The sequence below is a fragment of the Chlamydotis macqueenii genome, chromosome 1 (genome assembly GCF_036417535.1).
Source record: "Chlamydotis macqueenii isolate bChlMac1 chromosome 1, bChlMac1.mat, whole genome shotgun sequence".
Classification (NCBI taxonomy): domain Eukaryota; kingdom Metazoa; phylum Chordata; class Aves; order Otidiformes; family Otididae; genus Chlamydotis; species Chlamydotis macqueenii.
In genome coordinates this window covers 138,279,534-138,299,012 of record NC_141556.1, presented here as the reverse complement: position 1 = coordinate 138,299,012, position 19,479 = coordinate 138,279,534, and the positions used below count along the sequence as shown (strand labels likewise).

General features: G+C 36.0%; 1 protein-coding gene across 4 annotated transcripts in view; it reads right to left on the bottom strand.

The window, feature by feature from the left end:
* The window catches only part of ANOS1 (anosmin 1), a 127,503-nt gene that overhangs the window by 20,807 nt on the left and 87,217 nt on the right, over positions 1-19,479 (bottom strand). For 2 of the 4 annotated variants that reach the window (XM_086740488.1, XM_086740463.1), the window contains 4 exons: positions 18,489-18,618; positions 8,713-8,915; positions 5,827-5,974; positions 1,729-1,881 (listed from right to left, as the gene is read on the bottom strand). In XM_086740488.1, coding sequence (XP_086596614.1) covers positions 1,729-1,881; positions 5,827-5,974; positions 8,713-8,915; positions 18,489-18,618 — 634 coding nt within the window. Of the gene's footprint in view, positions 1-1,338; positions 1,342-1,728; positions 1,882-5,826; positions 5,975-8,712; positions 8,916-18,488; positions 18,619-19,479 lie in introns of all 4 variants that reach the window. The other 2 variants (XM_086740480.1, XM_086740472.1) reach the window with 2 other exon arrangements.

Genomic DNA, 19,479 nt, shown 5'->3' with positions numbered 1-19,479 from the left:
AAGACAAGACACAGCCAATATGCTTCTCCTGCTGTGCCCCTTGCACAGTGAAAAAGACTTTCTCTGCAGTAAATTGTCACTAGTAAATTTAGTCAGTACCTCATCCATGTACTACATAACCTCCAAACTCCTACAAGGGCTTACAGAAGCTATAAAATGTTCCCTGATTTCATTTAATCTTCATTACCTCTTTTCTCAGCCACTATGACGATGCTCACTACCTTATTTCTTTTTATAGGCATTTATAACTTCTACTGCAAATATTACTTCCAGGTACGTAACACAGTGTGAGATTCAGCTCCAGATTTATATTTAATTACTTAATTATCAAGATTAGTTACTTAATTAACATTTAAATAACTACCGTGTAATATCTACTTGTAAGCTTGATATCCAAGTTACCATTATAATTAGTGGACACCTAGTTCAAGATCTCTACTTTGGAACAAGATAAATATTGCTGTATCAGTCATGATTTTTCCTCCATTAACTAGAATTTGGAAAACTACTTGTAATGTGAATTTCATTAGGGGCACTGGCATTTTGGTCATAGCACACACAATCTTTCCTCTGGAAACAGGCTGGCAGGGAAAGGGCTGTGGCTGGATTGTTCCCGATTGTTCCACTGGGTTGAATCTTGCCTGTAGACTGAGTTGCACAACTCGGACTTACACCTGTGGGAGACATCATAGTCTCCCCATCTTTGAATCTTGTCCCTCAGTTTTTTCAGTTCAAAATGCTCAGAACGGAACCTTAGCTCACAGACAGATGTTAGGCATGGATTTTATACATGCGTACCTGCTACACATGTAGATTGCTCCAAGATAAAACACTAACATGTTCACAAAACAGCATATGAATCTGTTATGGTTAAACTGCAGTAATGTGAAACAACATATATACTCCTAGAGGGTAAGAAAGGAAAATCACTTTTTTTTATTTCTGAATCTGATTATACAGTTAAAATTTATGTCATTTTCCTTTAGACTGGAAGACTTAAAAAAACCCCTGTTATTAGATTTTTCTGAAAAACAGAAGGGTGCATGCAGCCTAGCAGAAAACCAACTTAAAGATTTTTTCAGTGGTTGTGGCCAACTATTCATCCTGTTCTAATTCAAGGTGACAGATAAAGTTTGGTGTAAAGCCTATTGTGGCCTTCACATGAGCCAGTATAACTCTGAATTTTATGGTTCAAACTACAGTTTAGTTTTTGTGACATCACTGCATGATTTCCATATACATTCATTTCCTGACTCATTTCTCAACTGACGAAGTCCAACAAGCGATACTTGGGAGCATCAGCAGAAAATCCGCCCGAGAACTGTACGCACTTGAGACCCTCTGATGACACTCCAGGGAGACAACATTCATAGACACAAAAGCTCTGTGGAACATAAGGCCAAATTCTGCTTCTCTATTTAAAACTTTACAGAAGCAATTTCCACCAAACTAAAGCTCTGGGAAAATTCAGTGTCCCAACATGACTGACTGCAATATTCGAACAGTTGATTCAAATCATTTCCCTCCGCCAAACACACACCCATAACACAAAGAGGAGAGGCAATGTATCACTGTTAACGTGAAGGGGAAGGGAAGGAAGGATGGGTGTAGGATTTAACTTTGAATGATTGTACAAGGTTCATTATATTATATCAATGTTCTACAACTCTTAGGCAGTTGATAAGAGTTCTTCCTTGAAAAAAATAGTAAAATAAATATTTGACAAACCTGTCTTCTTCCAGTAGATTTTGATCTGAAGTTGATTATCCTGATAGAAAGGAGTTCCAATTTTAAGAAAACGAGTGGTTTTTCTTCTTTGAAATGCTGGGTAAGGATCTACCAGTCCTTTCTGAGGTTTCCCAGCAGATGATGTTTGTTCTTCTGCAATACACAGAACAATCAGGAATTACTTATTTAAGTACAGTGCTGTATAATGACTATATTAACAATGCTGAAATTCAGAAAATAATACTATCTTTAATCCAAATTATCTTATTTCAGTATCTTACCTAAATGAAATTAATGTAAAGAATAAACTGTTCATCACAGTTCAAAAGCATATAATTTGTTTCAAATTCAGTAAAAAAAAAATGTTTGTATGTAGAAAGAAAAACATAAATATGTTTTAATATTAAAATGCTGCATAAACTTTCAAAAGAATAATAATGAAAAGGAGTGTATTTATATCCCCAAGAACAAGAAATGCTAACACATTGACTTTTTAAATGGGCATAGTCTTAGCGGGACTTCTGCATAATCATTCATGGTCTTTATATTTGTGCAGCGTTTGAATATACACAAAACCCAAGGCTGTAATTGAGTGTAACCCACAGAGTGCAACATGTGGTTATTACATCAAAGCAAATACAGTCCTTTGGTATCTTATAGAAGAACTTTCTGGTCAGAGTAAAGATCTTTCTTGCTAACTCTCCTGTTTCCAACAGTGAACAGTGAATGCTTAGGAGAACATTGTAAGAGTAGAATGAATTTTGAGCAACTCGCTTGCTGTTATGTGCCTAGCTTCCAACATGCAATGGTAGCAGGATGTCCTTCATCAAGCATTTTGTCTGGCAAAAGTTTATCAACACTTAGCAGGGTTGACAGCATTTCTAGATATTTTCAGTTGAAAATGCAGCAATGCTGATTCAAACTGCATTTTCATTGCACACTTGCAAATACATCAGCTCTGATTAGGAGGACAGTATTTGCATCAGATTAGCAAAAAAAAAAAGCTGTATTGAATTCAATACACCTAAATTAAAAGTAAAGATTCTAATAATTAGGAAGTGGCAAAATATTAACTATATACTTGAGAGAAAGAGGGAAAGACTCAGGTTTCAATAATTACCACGAATAACACGTAAACTTGAATATTGTGACCTACGTGTAGCTTCAGCTGTAAACCACTTGCTTTTTGGCCAAATTCTACTTGATCAATCAATCCTTTGCTTAATCTGATATAATTTTACATTTTCCTTGCTTGTTTTAAATTAAAGTAAAACTATCAAACTTAATCAAATTCTTTCTCAAGGTAGCCATAATGTTTAGACTACATTAAAGGAAATCAAAAAGAGAGAGAAGTACAAACTTAAATCTATTAGATATACCTCAAATTAAAGTATTTTAATTCTACTAAATTACTGCTTTGCTGTTTTCTGTCTGTTCCACTTCCAGAAAAACCAGGACACCAATTTAGAATATTTCTATATAAAGATCAAGAGAGAGAGTCTTACTGCATTTCCCAGACGCGAAGCATACAAATACAGTGAAGCAATATCTTTCCGAGTGTGGGGAAATACAATGCCAGAGGGCCAGGGTCAAAGCTCACAGAGGTCTGTAGCACTAAATTACTTCATCAGATTATGGACTACTCTCTATTCTGACAATAGGAACAGACACCTAAAAAACCAGAGCTTAATTCCACAGAGAGCAGAACAACTGACTGTGGGACTTCAGCAAAATTGGTGTGTTGCTTCTGGAACTACTTCCCAAAAGCTATGGAAGTCCCGAAATAAAGAGAGGGCATGAATGTCATGTCCTAGATAATATTTCAGGCAATATTTTTTTTTTCTTTTTCATATTTCTCCATCTGCTTCTGAGTATTCTCAAAAGTATCTCAAGCAGACTGGCTCTGTACCTAACTAACTTCAGTGACATTCAGAAGATGAATTTGCATCTCCTCCAGGACTAGTTTTTATTTGCTTTTCTATGTAAGCCATAATTCAGCTATTTTTTTTCAAATGTCCCAAAAGGTCCAAATACACTTCTCATTAGAGTGTTCTATCCACTAAAATGTGTGATATCAGTGGTTTAGGCTCAAAGAATCTTGAATTCTTTACTTCCTGGCTTTAACAGAAAGGATGCTCAGATTTGTTTATAAACTTATTATTGAAGTACTCTACTGTAAAACAAATACGTGTTTTAGTTCTCACAGGCACTGATTCACCATTAAAAAGAAAATACTGCTTGTTAAGTAAATGAACGTTCATAACTTGAACATAATAGTCAAATACCTGAACCGTATGAGAAAACAAAAATATTGTTCATAGTATAGGATTCCTCTGGTTTAAAAAACAATACAGCAATTAATAAGCCTTTTAGTCCAAAAAAAGTTACCATAGTAAAATGAAAAAAAGCACAAGGCATTAGAAAGTCTATACTAATTAGACATTAGTAGATAGCAGACTTTCACAGAAACTACTGATGGACTGTTTTCCAAAGTAAACAGTCAAGGAGAGGGCAGATTACCCAAGCAAAATTGTGGAAAGAATCTAAATCTAGCTGTGATGATAATAGGAAAGAGGTGACACTGGAGTGGACAGAAAATGATGCAACCACCAAAGTCACACGTGAGGTATAGGGTAAATTAACTCAATTTGGTAGAGGATCTGTAAGTAATAAATCAGATGTGATCTGCATCAGATTCTGAGAAACAAAATGTTTTGGAGAGGGAAAAGTGAAATAAAAATCTTCCTTTCCCAACACAAACCCATTGGTGATATAGACCATGAGGGAGAGACCACTAGTGAGACCATGGAGAGCTGATAACAGCACTACCAGTGAAAGTGAAAGGGTTTCTCACAGTAAATATAGAATGGTACCAAAACTGACACAGTGCAATCTCAATTACTCAACTTCAGTTTAGAGGGGTTTTGTTATATAGAAAGTCTTTATTTACTATCATATTTAAAGACTACAATGATCTGACCTAATGTCAGGTCTAGCAATAAAGCCTGACAAACACCAGTTGAGTAACTATCCCTGCTCCCAAGAGGGGAAAGTTTACAAAGTTATTCTCATAGTAAAATGAGAGTAAGAAATTCAACAGCTTTCCCAACATCACTTTGGCTAGGTGTGTACAATGGCACCTAGAATTTTATCCCAGTTACCAGGACACAGTTCAGCCTCAGACTCAGGTGAAATCCAGGCACCAGCCTTCTTCTGTGACCTGATGTAAAGTAAACTTAGTTACATGTTCTTTCTCTGAGCTGTGAAATAATCTGGTGAAATGCCAGTTACGATGACTGTATTGAAAACTAAACATCTTAAAGTTTAGCACTGAGATACAGAACTTCACAGAAACTCCTAATCAGAAAAGGCAAGAAGACCTGGGGGAGGGTGGTAGGTGTAAAAAAAGAAAAAGGAAAATAAAAATTTTGCTTGTTTATCTAGCAAAATGTGCTTTATGGAAAAAAAAAAAGATAAAAAAGAAGGAAAATAAAAAAAAAATTTCTTAGAAAAATACTCAGCAAAATGAGAACATCTCTCATAAATGGGTCCTGTATGTGCAGTAATTACTTGAGGATTCCTTGCTTGTTAGGTATAGAACACTTTAGATTCCCAAATAGAAGAGTTCATTATTTGTACCAGTTCATAGTAGATATGTATTTGTGTGATCCAAGAATCCCAATTAATGGTCTACTCAGAATAGTCAGGATTTCAAAAGGCATTGCAAACTAAAACTGTCCAGTTAAGAGAAAGACAGAAATTGTTTTATTCCAGCCACTAACAAATATGGTAAGTATTTATACGTGTATTGCATTTAAAAAATATTAACACCATAAACATGCAAATGCTTAGATTTTCATCTCATTTGTTTATTCCAGGTGAGTAGGATCACAAAGAATTAGGCAAAAACCGTCACCAATTTTCAGATAAGAAATTTAACATTAAAAGGTTACTCAACTTCACTGAGACAGGATCACCACAATATGAACCAGAAAGCTTTAAGAAAATTATATTTTTTTAATTTGAGGAATCATTATACAAAACATTCGAATTCCAGAAAAAGAAGAGATAAAGCATTCAGGTGTTTGAATTACTCACTATTATTCCTGGTATCCTGAGTTGTGCTAAAATGGAGAGAAACCTTAGCACTTTTTAGGCGTATCTGACCCCAACGTGTTACTGCCTGCAGTTCTACATTGTAGTTGCTGTTGGGTTGGAGTCCCTCCAGGACCACATAATTTTGGGCCTATAATAGAGGAGAATAAATATACAAAGTAGTTATAGTATTACTGAAATAGAGGCCCTTATTAAAAGCAGGCCTGTTATCTTAGGCACACTACTCTCTTGAAATTAGAAAACTCATATATAAACTTCAATGGAGTAAAATTTCCTTTCTTTAAAAAGTATATTTTATTGGACTCTATTTTTTTGTGTCATTTTTACCTTCTTGATGTTTACATAATTTTGGCAATTACTCAGCAAATACAGACACCCATTGTTTAAGTCAAAACTAAAAGCTTTTCTTTAAGGATAACAAGTTTTTTTTCTTATGCCAAAATTATTTTAGTCAAAGAAATTTTAACTTTTTATTCCCCAATTTCTGTGTTAGAAAAGCAATTGAAAAATTTTTCTAGAGACAGTCAGTCTGAAGACAGCTAAAATCCAACATTCAATACATTCGTCAATATTTTCTGTTTCAACTCTTGAAAACAAAAATGAAAAAAAACCCCAAAACTCACAACCAAAAATACCCTCTCATTGGTAAGAACACTTTTCCACATAGAATGGAAAACAGAAAAGAAAAAATAAAGTTTCCATTATCATGGCAGTGTCTTAAATAGGGAAACCCCAGAGTAGGATTATCATTCTTTGGTCAATAATCCATAAATTAAGGCAAGTCCCATGATATTGCAAAGAGTCAAGGATTCTCAATATTCTTATATTTCCAAATATTTAAAAAATGTATTTATAAAAATGCCTTTCTAGCACATATCTCACACAGAAGACATTACTCCATGTTTTCATTAGAATACTTTCTGCCTCTGAAGTTTGACAGTCAAACCAGAATGAAGAAGATAACCACGTACTGCCATATTTAACACTTCAAGGATTGTCAAAAGCATTTCACATCAATTATCTTTACTTGTTTTGTGCTGAGATATTTATAACATTGACTATAATGCTCAATTAACAGTATTAATATTGTAGTCAAATTATTTGAATGTCTACCTGGAATGATTTCACATGGAAATGATGATAAAATTATTTGGACTAGACTACATCTAAAGGTAAAAATTGTATTTAAAAATCTTCAATTATCTTTAAAAAATAAGATTTTTCCACGTTTAATTCAATTTTTTTTTAAAGTTTTCAGCGGCTTCTATATTTAGACAGAAGAGTTGCTATAATATTCAAGGGACCCTTGACTAGCAATAGCCTCAGAAGTGTCCTGTGGGGGAAGTCTGAATCTCACTGGCATTGCCATACAGTTTCATCACATACTGCAGAAGAAAAAGTACAATGAGCTAGAAGTAATATCAAAGATATTCTGAGAGAATGGTTTTTCTCTAAAACACGCCTTGGCTCTTCTGGATTTCCCTATATGCAAGGTCAGAACTTGGTCCCAATTACTGTAATGTTGTGTATTGGATCTATTTCAACATATTTATACATTGGATGTACCCTACAAAAAGTACCAACACAACATTAATGATCTAGCTTGATTTCAAAATTCTCTGGGTTTTGTGATTTAAGGACCAGCTTGTGGAGAGAAAGTTGCCCTGTATCTTTAGGCTGTAGCCTCTGCCATGAAGATCTCCAGCCAATAGCAGCTTTCCTGAGAAACACAAACTTCTCTACCTAGCACAGTCCAACCCAACTCCAATCTTGCCAATATGTATTTTTTTTAAGGTACAAGATTAACTTTCTTTTCCATACATACTTACTACTTTTTTAAGTATTCAACTGAAGTAGAAATAAAGACCCAAGTTATCCCAGCCCCTGAAATTACTCCATATTGTCTGCATTTGTGGGGAAATTTCCTTTTCCTGCCTGCCTAGCACAGAGCTGGTGGTGATGGCTCTGCAGCCTCCGCACCCTGACCACCCATCAATTCCCATGAGAAGGCATGGATCCACCATGTTCCCACAGTGGTGCCTCTGCCGTGTCCAGTCTGCTGTAGATGAACTCAGCACACAGCCTTCATTGCCTTTATTTCTCTCAGGGTTTGGTGACCGAGGGACAGAAAGGGAACCGTAACCCTCTGGCTGTCATTCATCACAGTACAAGAGGGCAGCCAGAGACAAAACACAGTGTTAATATACACATGGGACCAAATTCTCGCAATACATTTATTAAGGGTATTGAGAATTAAGTTCAGCCTATTATCTGTAATTAATTTGTATTTCTATTAACTACTTTAAAATAATACGCAATATGCTTAAGGATACCATAAAAGATAGCTTTCCAGTAAAGCAATATTTGATACCTCATTCAAGAAACTCATAGGAACTTGTTTCTATGGAAATATGTCAGACCTTTGGTACAGCAGCTTATTTAAACAGTTTTGGGTTTGGTTTTTCCTTGGACCTACAATGACTCTTTAACAGTTATTCTATATGATAGTGTCACATAGTGAAAAAACAATGTGACAGATGTTAGGCTTTTTTAGTAAAATAAGCACTGTCTCTTTAAGAGGACCTCTTTTAGAGGACAAACAGCATTTAACTTTCTATTCATCTCACCAAAAAAGCTTAAAGCATTTACCTGCATTTTAAGGTAGAAGGCTACCTCCCTCCCTGAATTCAGTGAAAAGTAGAGATTGAGAGATCAAAATTGTCTATGGGGTTGGTGATATTAAAAATTAAGACCACTACTTTACCAGCTGCTGAAATCATTGCAATTTATGACATATTTTATACTTACACTCTATTTTGTGCCACAAATAAGCTATATTTCTGTCTCATTTACTATTTTCAGTCTTACCCCATCAGTAATCTTCCTTCTCTTTTTTTTAGCTGGGATTACGTATTTGCTGTATGTCCAGCTCCAGAAGATTTTGTAATGGTGCACTGGGATATCAGGTTCTTCTGGAAGATCCCAAGTAATCATTACATTTACACTCCCATCATTGTTTGCACTGATATTGGCAATTCTGATATTAGATGGAGCTGGTGGAGCAGACGGATCTGGAATTTAAAACAAACAAAAAGATTCTAAAGTAAAGATCATCTTCAATAAGGTAAAGATCATCTTCCTCTTATGTATTTCCCAGGCATACACAAGCTAGATTAAACACTCTCAGTACACTGAAGAAAATTCAGGCAAAAATTTCCCATAAGTGATACAGCTTTCTGTAAATTCTAGAAATTCAAGGTCTGCTGCAATAAAAATTATGGGTTAGCATCTAGTTTTGTCATTATTCTGTGTTGTTGATAGTTCACAAATATTATGAAGCTTTATCAAAATGTACTAGAATATCAGTTTTACTTCTGTCATCCACTACTTTAAACACATAGTGAGTGTAAAACACTCATGTTCTACAAATGCACTTGTACAGTAATCACAGAATGGTATGGTAGAAACACTGAATATTTTTTCGGTGTTGCCAGACAATTCTCAGATGATAAAATTATGTTTCTACATGTTGAATCTTCCTTCAAAATTCTAATATTCATATTAAACACTTCCTAAGAATAAATATAATTAAGATGTAATGATATTTTATGATGTCATAGAAGTCTATAGGGTTTTTTGTTAGAAGAATGAAAAGCAATTGCCTACCCTTGTGATTTATTTCCCTATTCTAGTTTAATTTCTGGTCAATATCAACTGAAATATTATTCTTTTAGTTGTCTCTGTGCTGAACATAGAGTCAAGAAGGACACCAGACAGTCAGAGGTTCCAACACTGAATCTTTTCCAACATTGAATGTTAGGTCCTTCTTGTGGATCTCCTACATAATATCATGTTCCTGAGTAATGTGAGTCAATGAAAATTTCACAGCTGAGCTTCTGAAAGTCCAGTTTGCTATTTACTAACTCCTACTTTCTAACTCCTACTTCTTCTTAGATGCTCGTTGTAGCCAAATATTGTTGAGAAATTATAAAGAAATTTCATGAATAAACCTTAAGTAAAAGTAAACAGTGTGACTCAAAAAAAAAAAAGTGTATCAGGTAAAATAAAGGAAATTCATAGTAATTAAGTCATGTTATGAACATATAACCAAGAAAAAAACAAGGTGACTGAAAAAATCATTTTCGTATAACTTTTTAGCCATCTAAGCTACCATTTATTTGCCAGAAATAAAACTGGAGGTGTGTAGAGGCGACACCAGGCATTCATTTACTGCATGGTTCACCTGCATCTTTTTATAATGGTAAATGAGCTGTTAAATAAACTTTCCAGGCATACTAAGTTCATCAGATAATCCCCGTGACAAACGATCTCACTGAAAAAATGCCATCATTTAGTTCATGCAAACTGACACATTCAGAATTAATAAAGACAGCATTTCCTTTTTAAAGATCAGCAGATGTGAAATAATGGCTTATTCCTGTTGTTTAACAGGACTCTTGGTTAAATAACAATGGATGCTCCCGTTTCCTCACACATGCCATTTTAGTTAAATAGTAATGGATGCCCCTGGTTCCTCACCCATATGATTCAACCTAACTTTTGTCCATAAAAGTTACAAAACATACTTGGTAAGAATTCTGGAAATTTAACTTAATTTTCACAATAATGACAATTACTTATTTCTTCTCACTTGTTTTTTAATCAACTTGCACGCCAGTTCCCTTTATTTTTTTCTGGCTTTGGAGAAGCACTGTTCATACACTTATTTCCCTACCTGTGAAGTAGCCAATAACTCCATCTTAAAGTATACAAAGCTATTGATACTGGAGGGGATATATTTAAGTTTGTACAGTTCTCTAACACAAATTTTCATTTACTTCTATCATTAATAAAATAAGCACACATAAAATGAAATTTAGGTACAACAAATATAAACAGAATCATGACTCATAAATGCAAAATTTGTATTAAGTATTCATCTTCACTGATTTAAAATGTTAGGGTTTTTTAATGTTATATGACAATGTATTATGGCAATAAAACATTTATAACCTGAAGTGCAACATGATCATATTACTGTAGGTGAATTATTCAGGTTGTCTCCTAGAAGTACAATGCATCATGTATTATGTATACATAACATATGGGATAGAATTAAAGTGTTTCAGAGAATATATCTTCACAAATGGTCAGATATAAGCAAAACCAATTCTAACCATAAAACATGTTTGTCTTCATACTGCATCTATAAAAGACTGAGAGTCATTTGAAAAAAATTTATAAGTTACATGAAATAGCTCTTCTGGACAAAGTGTACTACATGATTAAAAATACTTCAAAGTTCTATTCACCAATTTTTCCCTAGGTCTAAAAGCAAATGACCAAATCTACGTCCTTCCTTTTCAAGTGTTTTTGTCCCGATATGAAAGCAAGAGAGTGTGTAATTTTCCTTGTATAAAGTTAGCAATTGACCAGAATGGAGCTTTTATATGTCCCAGAATCACAGGATTTTTTTTTTAAGATAACTTCAAACACCTCTGGTTTTCCCAGCAACATAAGCAGCAAAAGAAAACAGTAAGGAAGAACTATGTGCATACTGAAACCAATAGATCATTTCTCCTGACTTCTACAGCACCAGCATTTCACCTTGTATTTTTATAATTACACAGTTTATTGAAAACATTACTTCATCAGTAGCATTTCTCCTGCGTTCACTAGAAGCAGTCCAGTCAGCAGACAAAACGCTGATCCATATTTAAAACAAAACCTAGTAGTGTTTCTCCTTTGCTATGGGAGAATATAAGCATTTTATTAAAAAACTTCGGGTAACTATAGTTAAGGAAAGAAAGAACATCCTCTTAAAAGGAATGTACATGTGAAATACTATAGCAATAGCAGAAACATTTTCAAGAGTGTCCCCTTTCTTCAAAGTCTCTCTTTTGCAAGCCTCACAAATGTCATCCACAAAAATGCCTTTGAACAGGAAAAAGAGTGGTGGTGGTAGCAGTAGAAGACAGAAAGGAAGGAGATCTGCAGCTGACAGACATGGAAAGGTGAGACATTTGAAAGCGTCACATTTTATAGAAAATCTTTTTAAAAACTAGTAGACTAAGCTGGAGCAAATAATAAACTAGAAGGATGCAAGATGTCAAAGATGAACAAATTCTAGTTTATTAATTTAGTTATCTGGAAAAAAAAACCTGTCTGACTGTAGAGACAAAAGAGTAAAATATATCTTGGATTTGAGGCGTATTGCCTGAAATATGAAGCCACATAGTGAGCATTTTATACTAGCTGAGGACCCATTCCATATTAAGTCTTTCAATAGCACTATATAATTTATTAATCTATTTCTATAGATTTCTGTGTCACTCATCACTATTACAACTGGCAGAACTACCATTCTCTAAGCCAAAAACCCAAGAATATTAATATATTTTTTAATTTTAATGGATTGACTTTCACCAGCAAAATAAACAGGTGAGAAGGAAGAGCAGCAAGGCAAGATATTGTGACCTCTACTATTAACAGGAAAAAAAACCCAAACGACCCAAACCCCACGCTCAAAAACAAGTAAAAAAAAAACCCTAAAACAAAACCCGAGACCTCTTCAAAGCCCTTCCTCAAAAAAAACCCCAAAACCCCTCAAAAACCCAAAACCCAAAAAACTGTTACGTATAAGAGCATGCTCCTCCATAATGCATGCCTGCCAGTTACTACATAACAGATTAGGGTTTTTTTTTCTGATTTTTTCCTGATTTTTTTCTTTTTTTTTTTCTTCACTATTGCATTATTGGATGGAAAAGCAATGCTTCTAGAAGGTGCTCTGTTATGCTTATGTCTATGCAGACATTAAAAGCAGTGTACAAGGTCTAATAACTGGTACTGGATTATAAAGCTTATATACATAAGGTGTTTGTTAACCTGACAATGAAGCTAAATTGGCATTCTGCTGACCATGAAGAAGATAAAAGCCATTCTACTGTTAGACTTCATATGTCTGTGATCCCTTTGACTGACTGCCCACATGTATAATTCAGATACACAAACATTAAACTACTAGAATGGAAACTACTGTGAGTTTTTCAAATGTAAAGTTCTGAAATTTTATATACATGAGTTTATGTGAGTATTAAATCAAATTATTTGGTTTGCAGAAAGAGTGATACTAGTTGCAGCTTTTCCTTTGCATTTTATGCTAGAACTCAAATAAAGTAAAAATCTTCATATATATACAAAAATTTGGCACAGACAGCTGTCCTCAAATCTGAAAAAAATCTGGTCTCAGCAGCCTGACAAGTAAATCACTTCTCACTGCTAGAAATGATAGCTTCATTAGGTCAAGGCTGAAGCTGCTGTTCCAGCACATAGAGTAATTACTGCATTTGTCTGGATTGTATCTGGCTTGAGTATACCCAAAGGACTTAAATTCTTGTCTTGCTGGCTACTCAGCCATCACTGGCAAAAATCTGTCTCCAGTCCCCAAAAGGGAGAATTCCTTGCTACAAATAAAAGAAAAAAAGAAAACCATAACACCATCACCATTTCAAAATACACATCTTCCCACACTCATATTTGTAAACATCATGATGGACAATTCATATTTTACAGAATTCTTTCAATCAATAGGATCTGGAAGCACTTTACAACCTTAACAAAACAGTATGGGCAAGCTATACTGAAGAATCACATCATACACTGCTGCAATGCATCCACTTTGGCTTTAAATGTGGCAACTGTAATGAAAACACTAAATGATTTGGAATATATGTCAGAGAAGAAAATAATTATATTGGAACCAGAATTCTCATTCTGAGCTGTAAAAGTGATAGCAAGTTTGACTCTAATTTAAACTCTCTTTTTATAGAGCTTTTTTTTCTGACTTAAAATGGATCTCCCACTGCTATCTTTTAAACATTAGACCTTCCAACTCTAAAAATCTGCTGAAGCTGCTCTACAGACAAGTTTCCAACCATTAAACAGTTCCAAGGCATAAGCGGGAGGACTGGCTTTGCCCAATGGAAATGGCACACATAAACCAGCTGCGCAACAGTATAAAAAAATCATTGGTCCCGAAGGAGCAACAGAAAGAATTTTATTGGCAGGAGTGGGTGTCTGTTCTGTTTTTACTAAGACTCAGTAATGTATGCATGAAATCACATCCAGCATGGTACTTATGTGCTGTGAAAACAATGTTGTCTGCTTCCTTTTGCTTGAAAATTTATCCTGTGTATGCTAGCAACTGCCTTCACGTTGAAGATAAAAACTTTTAGCAGAGGTAAGAAGGATTGTGTGGTTTGGGCTCATTGCATTCATCTTATGCCCTCCTTTTTTCTTGGAAAATGGCACAGTACCTAACTACTGACCAGTAAAATAATGTATTATATGGAAATGCCTAACACTAATCCCTCTAGTTGACTGCAGACTCCGTTATTAAGAGTTCATTTTCATAATAAATCATAAAAAGTTAGAAAAAATAGCCTAAAAACTCTTACCCGAATGCAACAAATTAGAAGCTGTATTACTAGTTCCAAGCAGCTTCTGACCAGTTGGGTTAGGCTATCCAGTGCCAGCTTAATGGGAGAAAAGCATGGGAAGCTTTTTATCCAAGGAGACTCACTTATGAATTGCAGGAACAGTTCTCTCCTGCTTTCAGAGAAGATGAAGCAGTTTGGAGAGAGACAGTCAAAATATGAAAAGAAATATATTAGTACCTTTGGGGATCAAAAATATTCTGCCAGGCATTCTGTTAGCTGTATTTATTGCTGTTATTGCAAATTGTTGCCACTCAGTTGAAGATGAAAAGGAAAGTACACACCATTTTAAAACCCTGAAAAAATTAAGTGGAATCCACTGTCAAAATAGCAGAAAGTTTTATCCATTTTAGCTGACAGTATCAATCTTGTAATTCATGTTCAGAGTTCTACTTCTAGGAAAGAACCCACTCTTCTAGGTGCAGTATTCACTTCATCTTCTAGCCACTCTGCTCCAAACAGATAGGCATAGTCTAATACATATTTCTCATCATTTTGGAATCACGTTTTGGCAAAATGAAGCATCACTTCATTTCCTGTGAAGGGCCATGCCAGGTAAGCACACGCAAGCCCTTAATTTTCTTTATAAAAAGAAATAAATAGAATTTTTTAAATTCTCTCAATTTAAACTCTGAATATTTTATAAATTATCTCAGCTATGTCACTTTGATTATTTATTATGTACAGATTCATTCCATAAATGCACACAGGGCAGTGTAAAATAGCTAATAAATCTTCCCCTCAAATGTTTACAGTGTAAAGCATCAAAAGCTGCAGTAGACAAAAATCTCAAAACACAACTAGGTGAAGAATCGTAGATTGGAGTGCTTGACAAAATACTCGTTTTCCTGTTTCTGTCTTCTTCACAACTGAGAAATTAAACTAATCTGGACAATGAGGAGCTTTATTTAGTGAGAGAAAAGTTAATGGAAATTACCTACCACAGAAGACTTAATATTATTTTGAATAAAATAAAACCTTACTTTGCTGTGCCTATTTAGAGATCACATTTTTTTTGCATTTGCAAAAAAACACAAAATAGTATAAAACAGTTATTGTGGTAACCAGACAAAATTCTCTCTCCAAATAATTAGAGCAGCAATGTTTTTTTTTTTTAATGTTCTTCTTAACAGCTTAAAATATTTAGTGACAGAGACTTTGTGGTGCCATACTCGTCCCTAGATTCAGATTATATATCATGGCTGTCCTCCTTTAAAGGAAAAACAAACCCAAATAACGTGCTATTCCTTCTAACTTATGAGCAATTGGTAAAAGTTAAGTATCTTGTGTGAGAAACTGTCTTAAGAATTGCTGTCATGTTCTCTGATCAAAGGGTTTCCTTTTGAAGAAAACTTCTGTTAAGTCTGACAAAGATAATCATCTCTTGGTCTTGGCACAACAGGGTGAACTGAAACAGTATGAGAACCAATGTGAATTTCTGTCCGCAGTTCGCACAAACGCAGCACAGACAGTCAGCAGCCATCCAAAGGTGATGTGCCAAAGTTCACTTTCCTGTTCCAAACTAGAGGTTAAATGTGCCTGTAAGAGCTCAGCAGGGGCCAGTAGATGCTGGCACTCAAAAAAATTAGGCACATCTGAGCAGCAGCTTCTTGCCTCTCTGCCAGGCAAGGGCCGCCACTTCCCACTGAGCTCCAAAGTAGTAATCAAATGTCTCTATGACACTATAACTGCTACTGCTATGAGCGCCTACTTGGGGACATAGAGGCTAAGAGATATCGACTGAAGCGTGCCAATATCATTCCTGACAGCTATCACCTAGCAGCGCCTTCATCTGTGTCACCCAGCATTTCTACACATTTCATCTGGCAAAGACGGTATCTTTATAATAACCACTGACAATACCAAAGCCTCTAAAATACTCAGATGAGCTGCCAGAATAGGACGATTTTGGCTATGAAGCTGATAGCTAACTGAACTCCTTGCTGTTTGTCTGGCAATTCACGATTCTCTGCCAAGAGCTGGAGTTTAGTCTTGAAAATTGTTATTTTGAGGGTTATAAAAGCCTTTTGAATAACACTGGCTACATACTTTCTGTCATTATCAAGATCTTTTTATTTTGGTTAGTTAGGTAAGAGCATGCACAGGTATTACTGGCTCCTGCTGTCCTTGTCACAAAGTTCTAAAAGTGCTCCCCACCTCCACCAGACAGCCGTGAGCAGCACTTAAGGAGAGCAAGTGCTTTGGGGGTAGCTGCAGAGACCTCAGAAAAAGAGAACTCTGGTATCTAATATGTAATCAATTCAACACCACAAGCTCCTGAAACACAAATCACTGCCAGCTGGGAGGCTATTCTTAAGAAATATCCCTATGTGCTTATCCTATTCTTAGGCTGTTTTCCAAAAACCTACTTTTGGCTGGGGTCAGATATTGGGCTAAAGAGACCTTCAGTATGACTTACCATGGATGTTCTTACACTCATTATCAACGTACAATATTCTCCTGTGGCTAGCACACTCAGTAGGGGACGAATTTTTTGGAAACTAAAACAACTCCTGCCTGAAAATGTCACACTCAAGCCAAAACCTCAGTGATATCATGATATACCTTTATGTAATTGGAATTATAGTGGTTCCAAGCAGAATAGTTGGAAAATCTTTACAAGCTCAGTAAAACAACTGACAAAGATCTGAGTTTAAAAGAAAGTTGGTGCCTGATACAGCAACACGGTGCTGTATCTGCTGAAGTGCTGCTCATGAAGAAAAGCAAAGAGAAGGCTACTGCTGCTCCTGCTGAGTCCTTGCAGTAAGCTCACACAGCTTGAAGAAACTGTATTTTTGATGTGACTGAAATGATACGTTAGTTAAGTATAATAAATTCTTAAAATAATACTTATTTTATACTTGAGAAGGTTTGTGGTCACAGCAGTAATGGGATAGCTATGCCAGTCAACCTTCCTACCACACATGTGGTTACAGCACCAAAAGATCATTGAGTCTAATGTATACTTATTCAGTACGTAATTAAGCCATCCATACCAGCAAGAGCCCTTGCATGCCTCTATAACTGCATCTACAATAAGATTTTTTCTAGGATTGACTATGGCCAAACAGCAAGCTAAAAGCTAGCATGTAAATGTGTAGGTGGCAACTACCTGTACTGTAAGATAATTCTATTTGCAGAAAGATGAGGAAATGCATTCCTCAAAGTAAGCCTTATACTAGTGTAAAGATTCTGTCACTACTAAAACAAAGACAAGTCTTTCTATTAGAAACTACCTCTATTGGTAGAGTGAAGAGTGAGAGACTTCATTCTTTGGCACTTAAGTCAACCAGCACGGTCTGTCTGCGCCCACATTATCTACTGCCTTTAAGAGAGGGTGACCACATCCAGACCATCTGTCTGTCGGGAACAGTTCCTGGCCCGTGCTAACTCATACTATGCCTGAGAGTCATCCAGGAAAATTTTGCTTTGTGTGGGTCAAAGGCACACCAGGGACAATGCCAGCAACTTCACAGGACGAGAGATCCGTTTCCATCTCCCTTATCCCCCAAGTACCATTTACTGGTGTAGAAACAGTTTTCAAAGTTATTTTATTACACAAACCCTTGCAAAACCAGAAATGTTAACAAAAATTCCTACAATGCTTTGTGGATTATCCAGCATGCCTTTCTAATGAACAGAAACATGCTACTGAACATTTATACTCTTTTTATTCTTAAGCCCTTACAGTCAGTGCTAGCAAGGGGAAAGTTACATTAAGAAAGCCTGCAGTTCCATCAAAACAATGCTGTTATAATTATTTAGATACAGGGAACAAAATACCTCAATAGTCTGCTAAATAGATGGCAGGAACATATGTCTCATAACTAAAAAGAAAAGCAAGAGAAACCTCTTGGAATAACACAATGAAAGCCCAGTTCCTTCATGTTTCATGATCGGGGTCATGTTGTTTGATACCAACCGTATGGCAAATGTTTAAAAGGAGGTTTATTCAGTGAGATCCCTTACTGATAAAAGAGTAACGACATCTTTAATTCCTTTGCTGACATCAAATAAATCTCACACCATTTCTAAAGCCAGTGGCAAACTACCCAAAACCCCATCTGTTAAAATCTTCTGCCACAAAAGTTGCACTCCACTTTTGAGCGAGCAGAAGGTGAGCACCAAACACAGCGAACGAAAACTAACCTCTTGAGGATCGGAAGTGCTTGCTGGGTGCCGTGAAGCCTCTCGTCCCATGCACATTCACAGCTGCCACGCGGAACTGGTACCACCTGCTCGCTCGGATGTCTGGCAAACGAATTCGCTCATCTGTAGTCTAGTGGAGAAAATGTAATTCTTACTTTCCTTGTTCTGACATGGCTAGTTGTGCTATCATCTCCCACACAACACTGGTTAGTCAGACTGAACGGTAGGGGATGCACTTCTTGAACACGCACCAGTGTCAGCAGGCTGTGTGCAACCACCTCACTGGACTGCGAGCATCATTCTGCACTGTAAAGCATTTACAGCTGTGAACAAAATCAAATAACCACCCAATTTTACAGTGCATTGCAGGTCTCTTCTGAAAAAAAAAGTAACTTTGAGAAAACTGGTGAAGTGTTAAATTCACAAAATTAGTTTTCCAGTTATCATAACCTTCACCAGCATACAAGGCCTAGCAGTTCAGGTGCTGATGTTTGAGGGAACTCATTGCCCCAGGTCACAGAACTCATTTCTCCAGTTCTCAGTTCTCAGAGAATTAGGAGCCCAAAATGGCTTCATGAAATCCAGCGCTGTGAGAAGCCGTCTTTTCTGGTTCATAGGAAACACAAAATCCTCAGGTAACGAATGTAAGCCTTCTTCAGATCTTTGGCACTTACGTCAAAAAGACACTCTTCCCTGCAGACCTTTCTCAGGTCATAGGAGATTACCTTTCCTCCAGCAACACACACCAAGAACGCTAGTGTCATGAGTTCAATTTTCACCTTCTGAGAGGAATGTCTTAAATGCTGAAATATGGAATAAGTGTAGATGCACTCTGAACTCTTTCAGTAGGAGCTGCTTTACAGGCTCTTATTCTGAGCCCTGCTTACCTCTATCTTTTTTTTCCCCCCTTTAAGCTCTTAAAGAGCTATCTTTTGCACTGTTTCTTATTTTTCCTAAGGTACAAACACCAGAAATGAACACAGCGTCATGG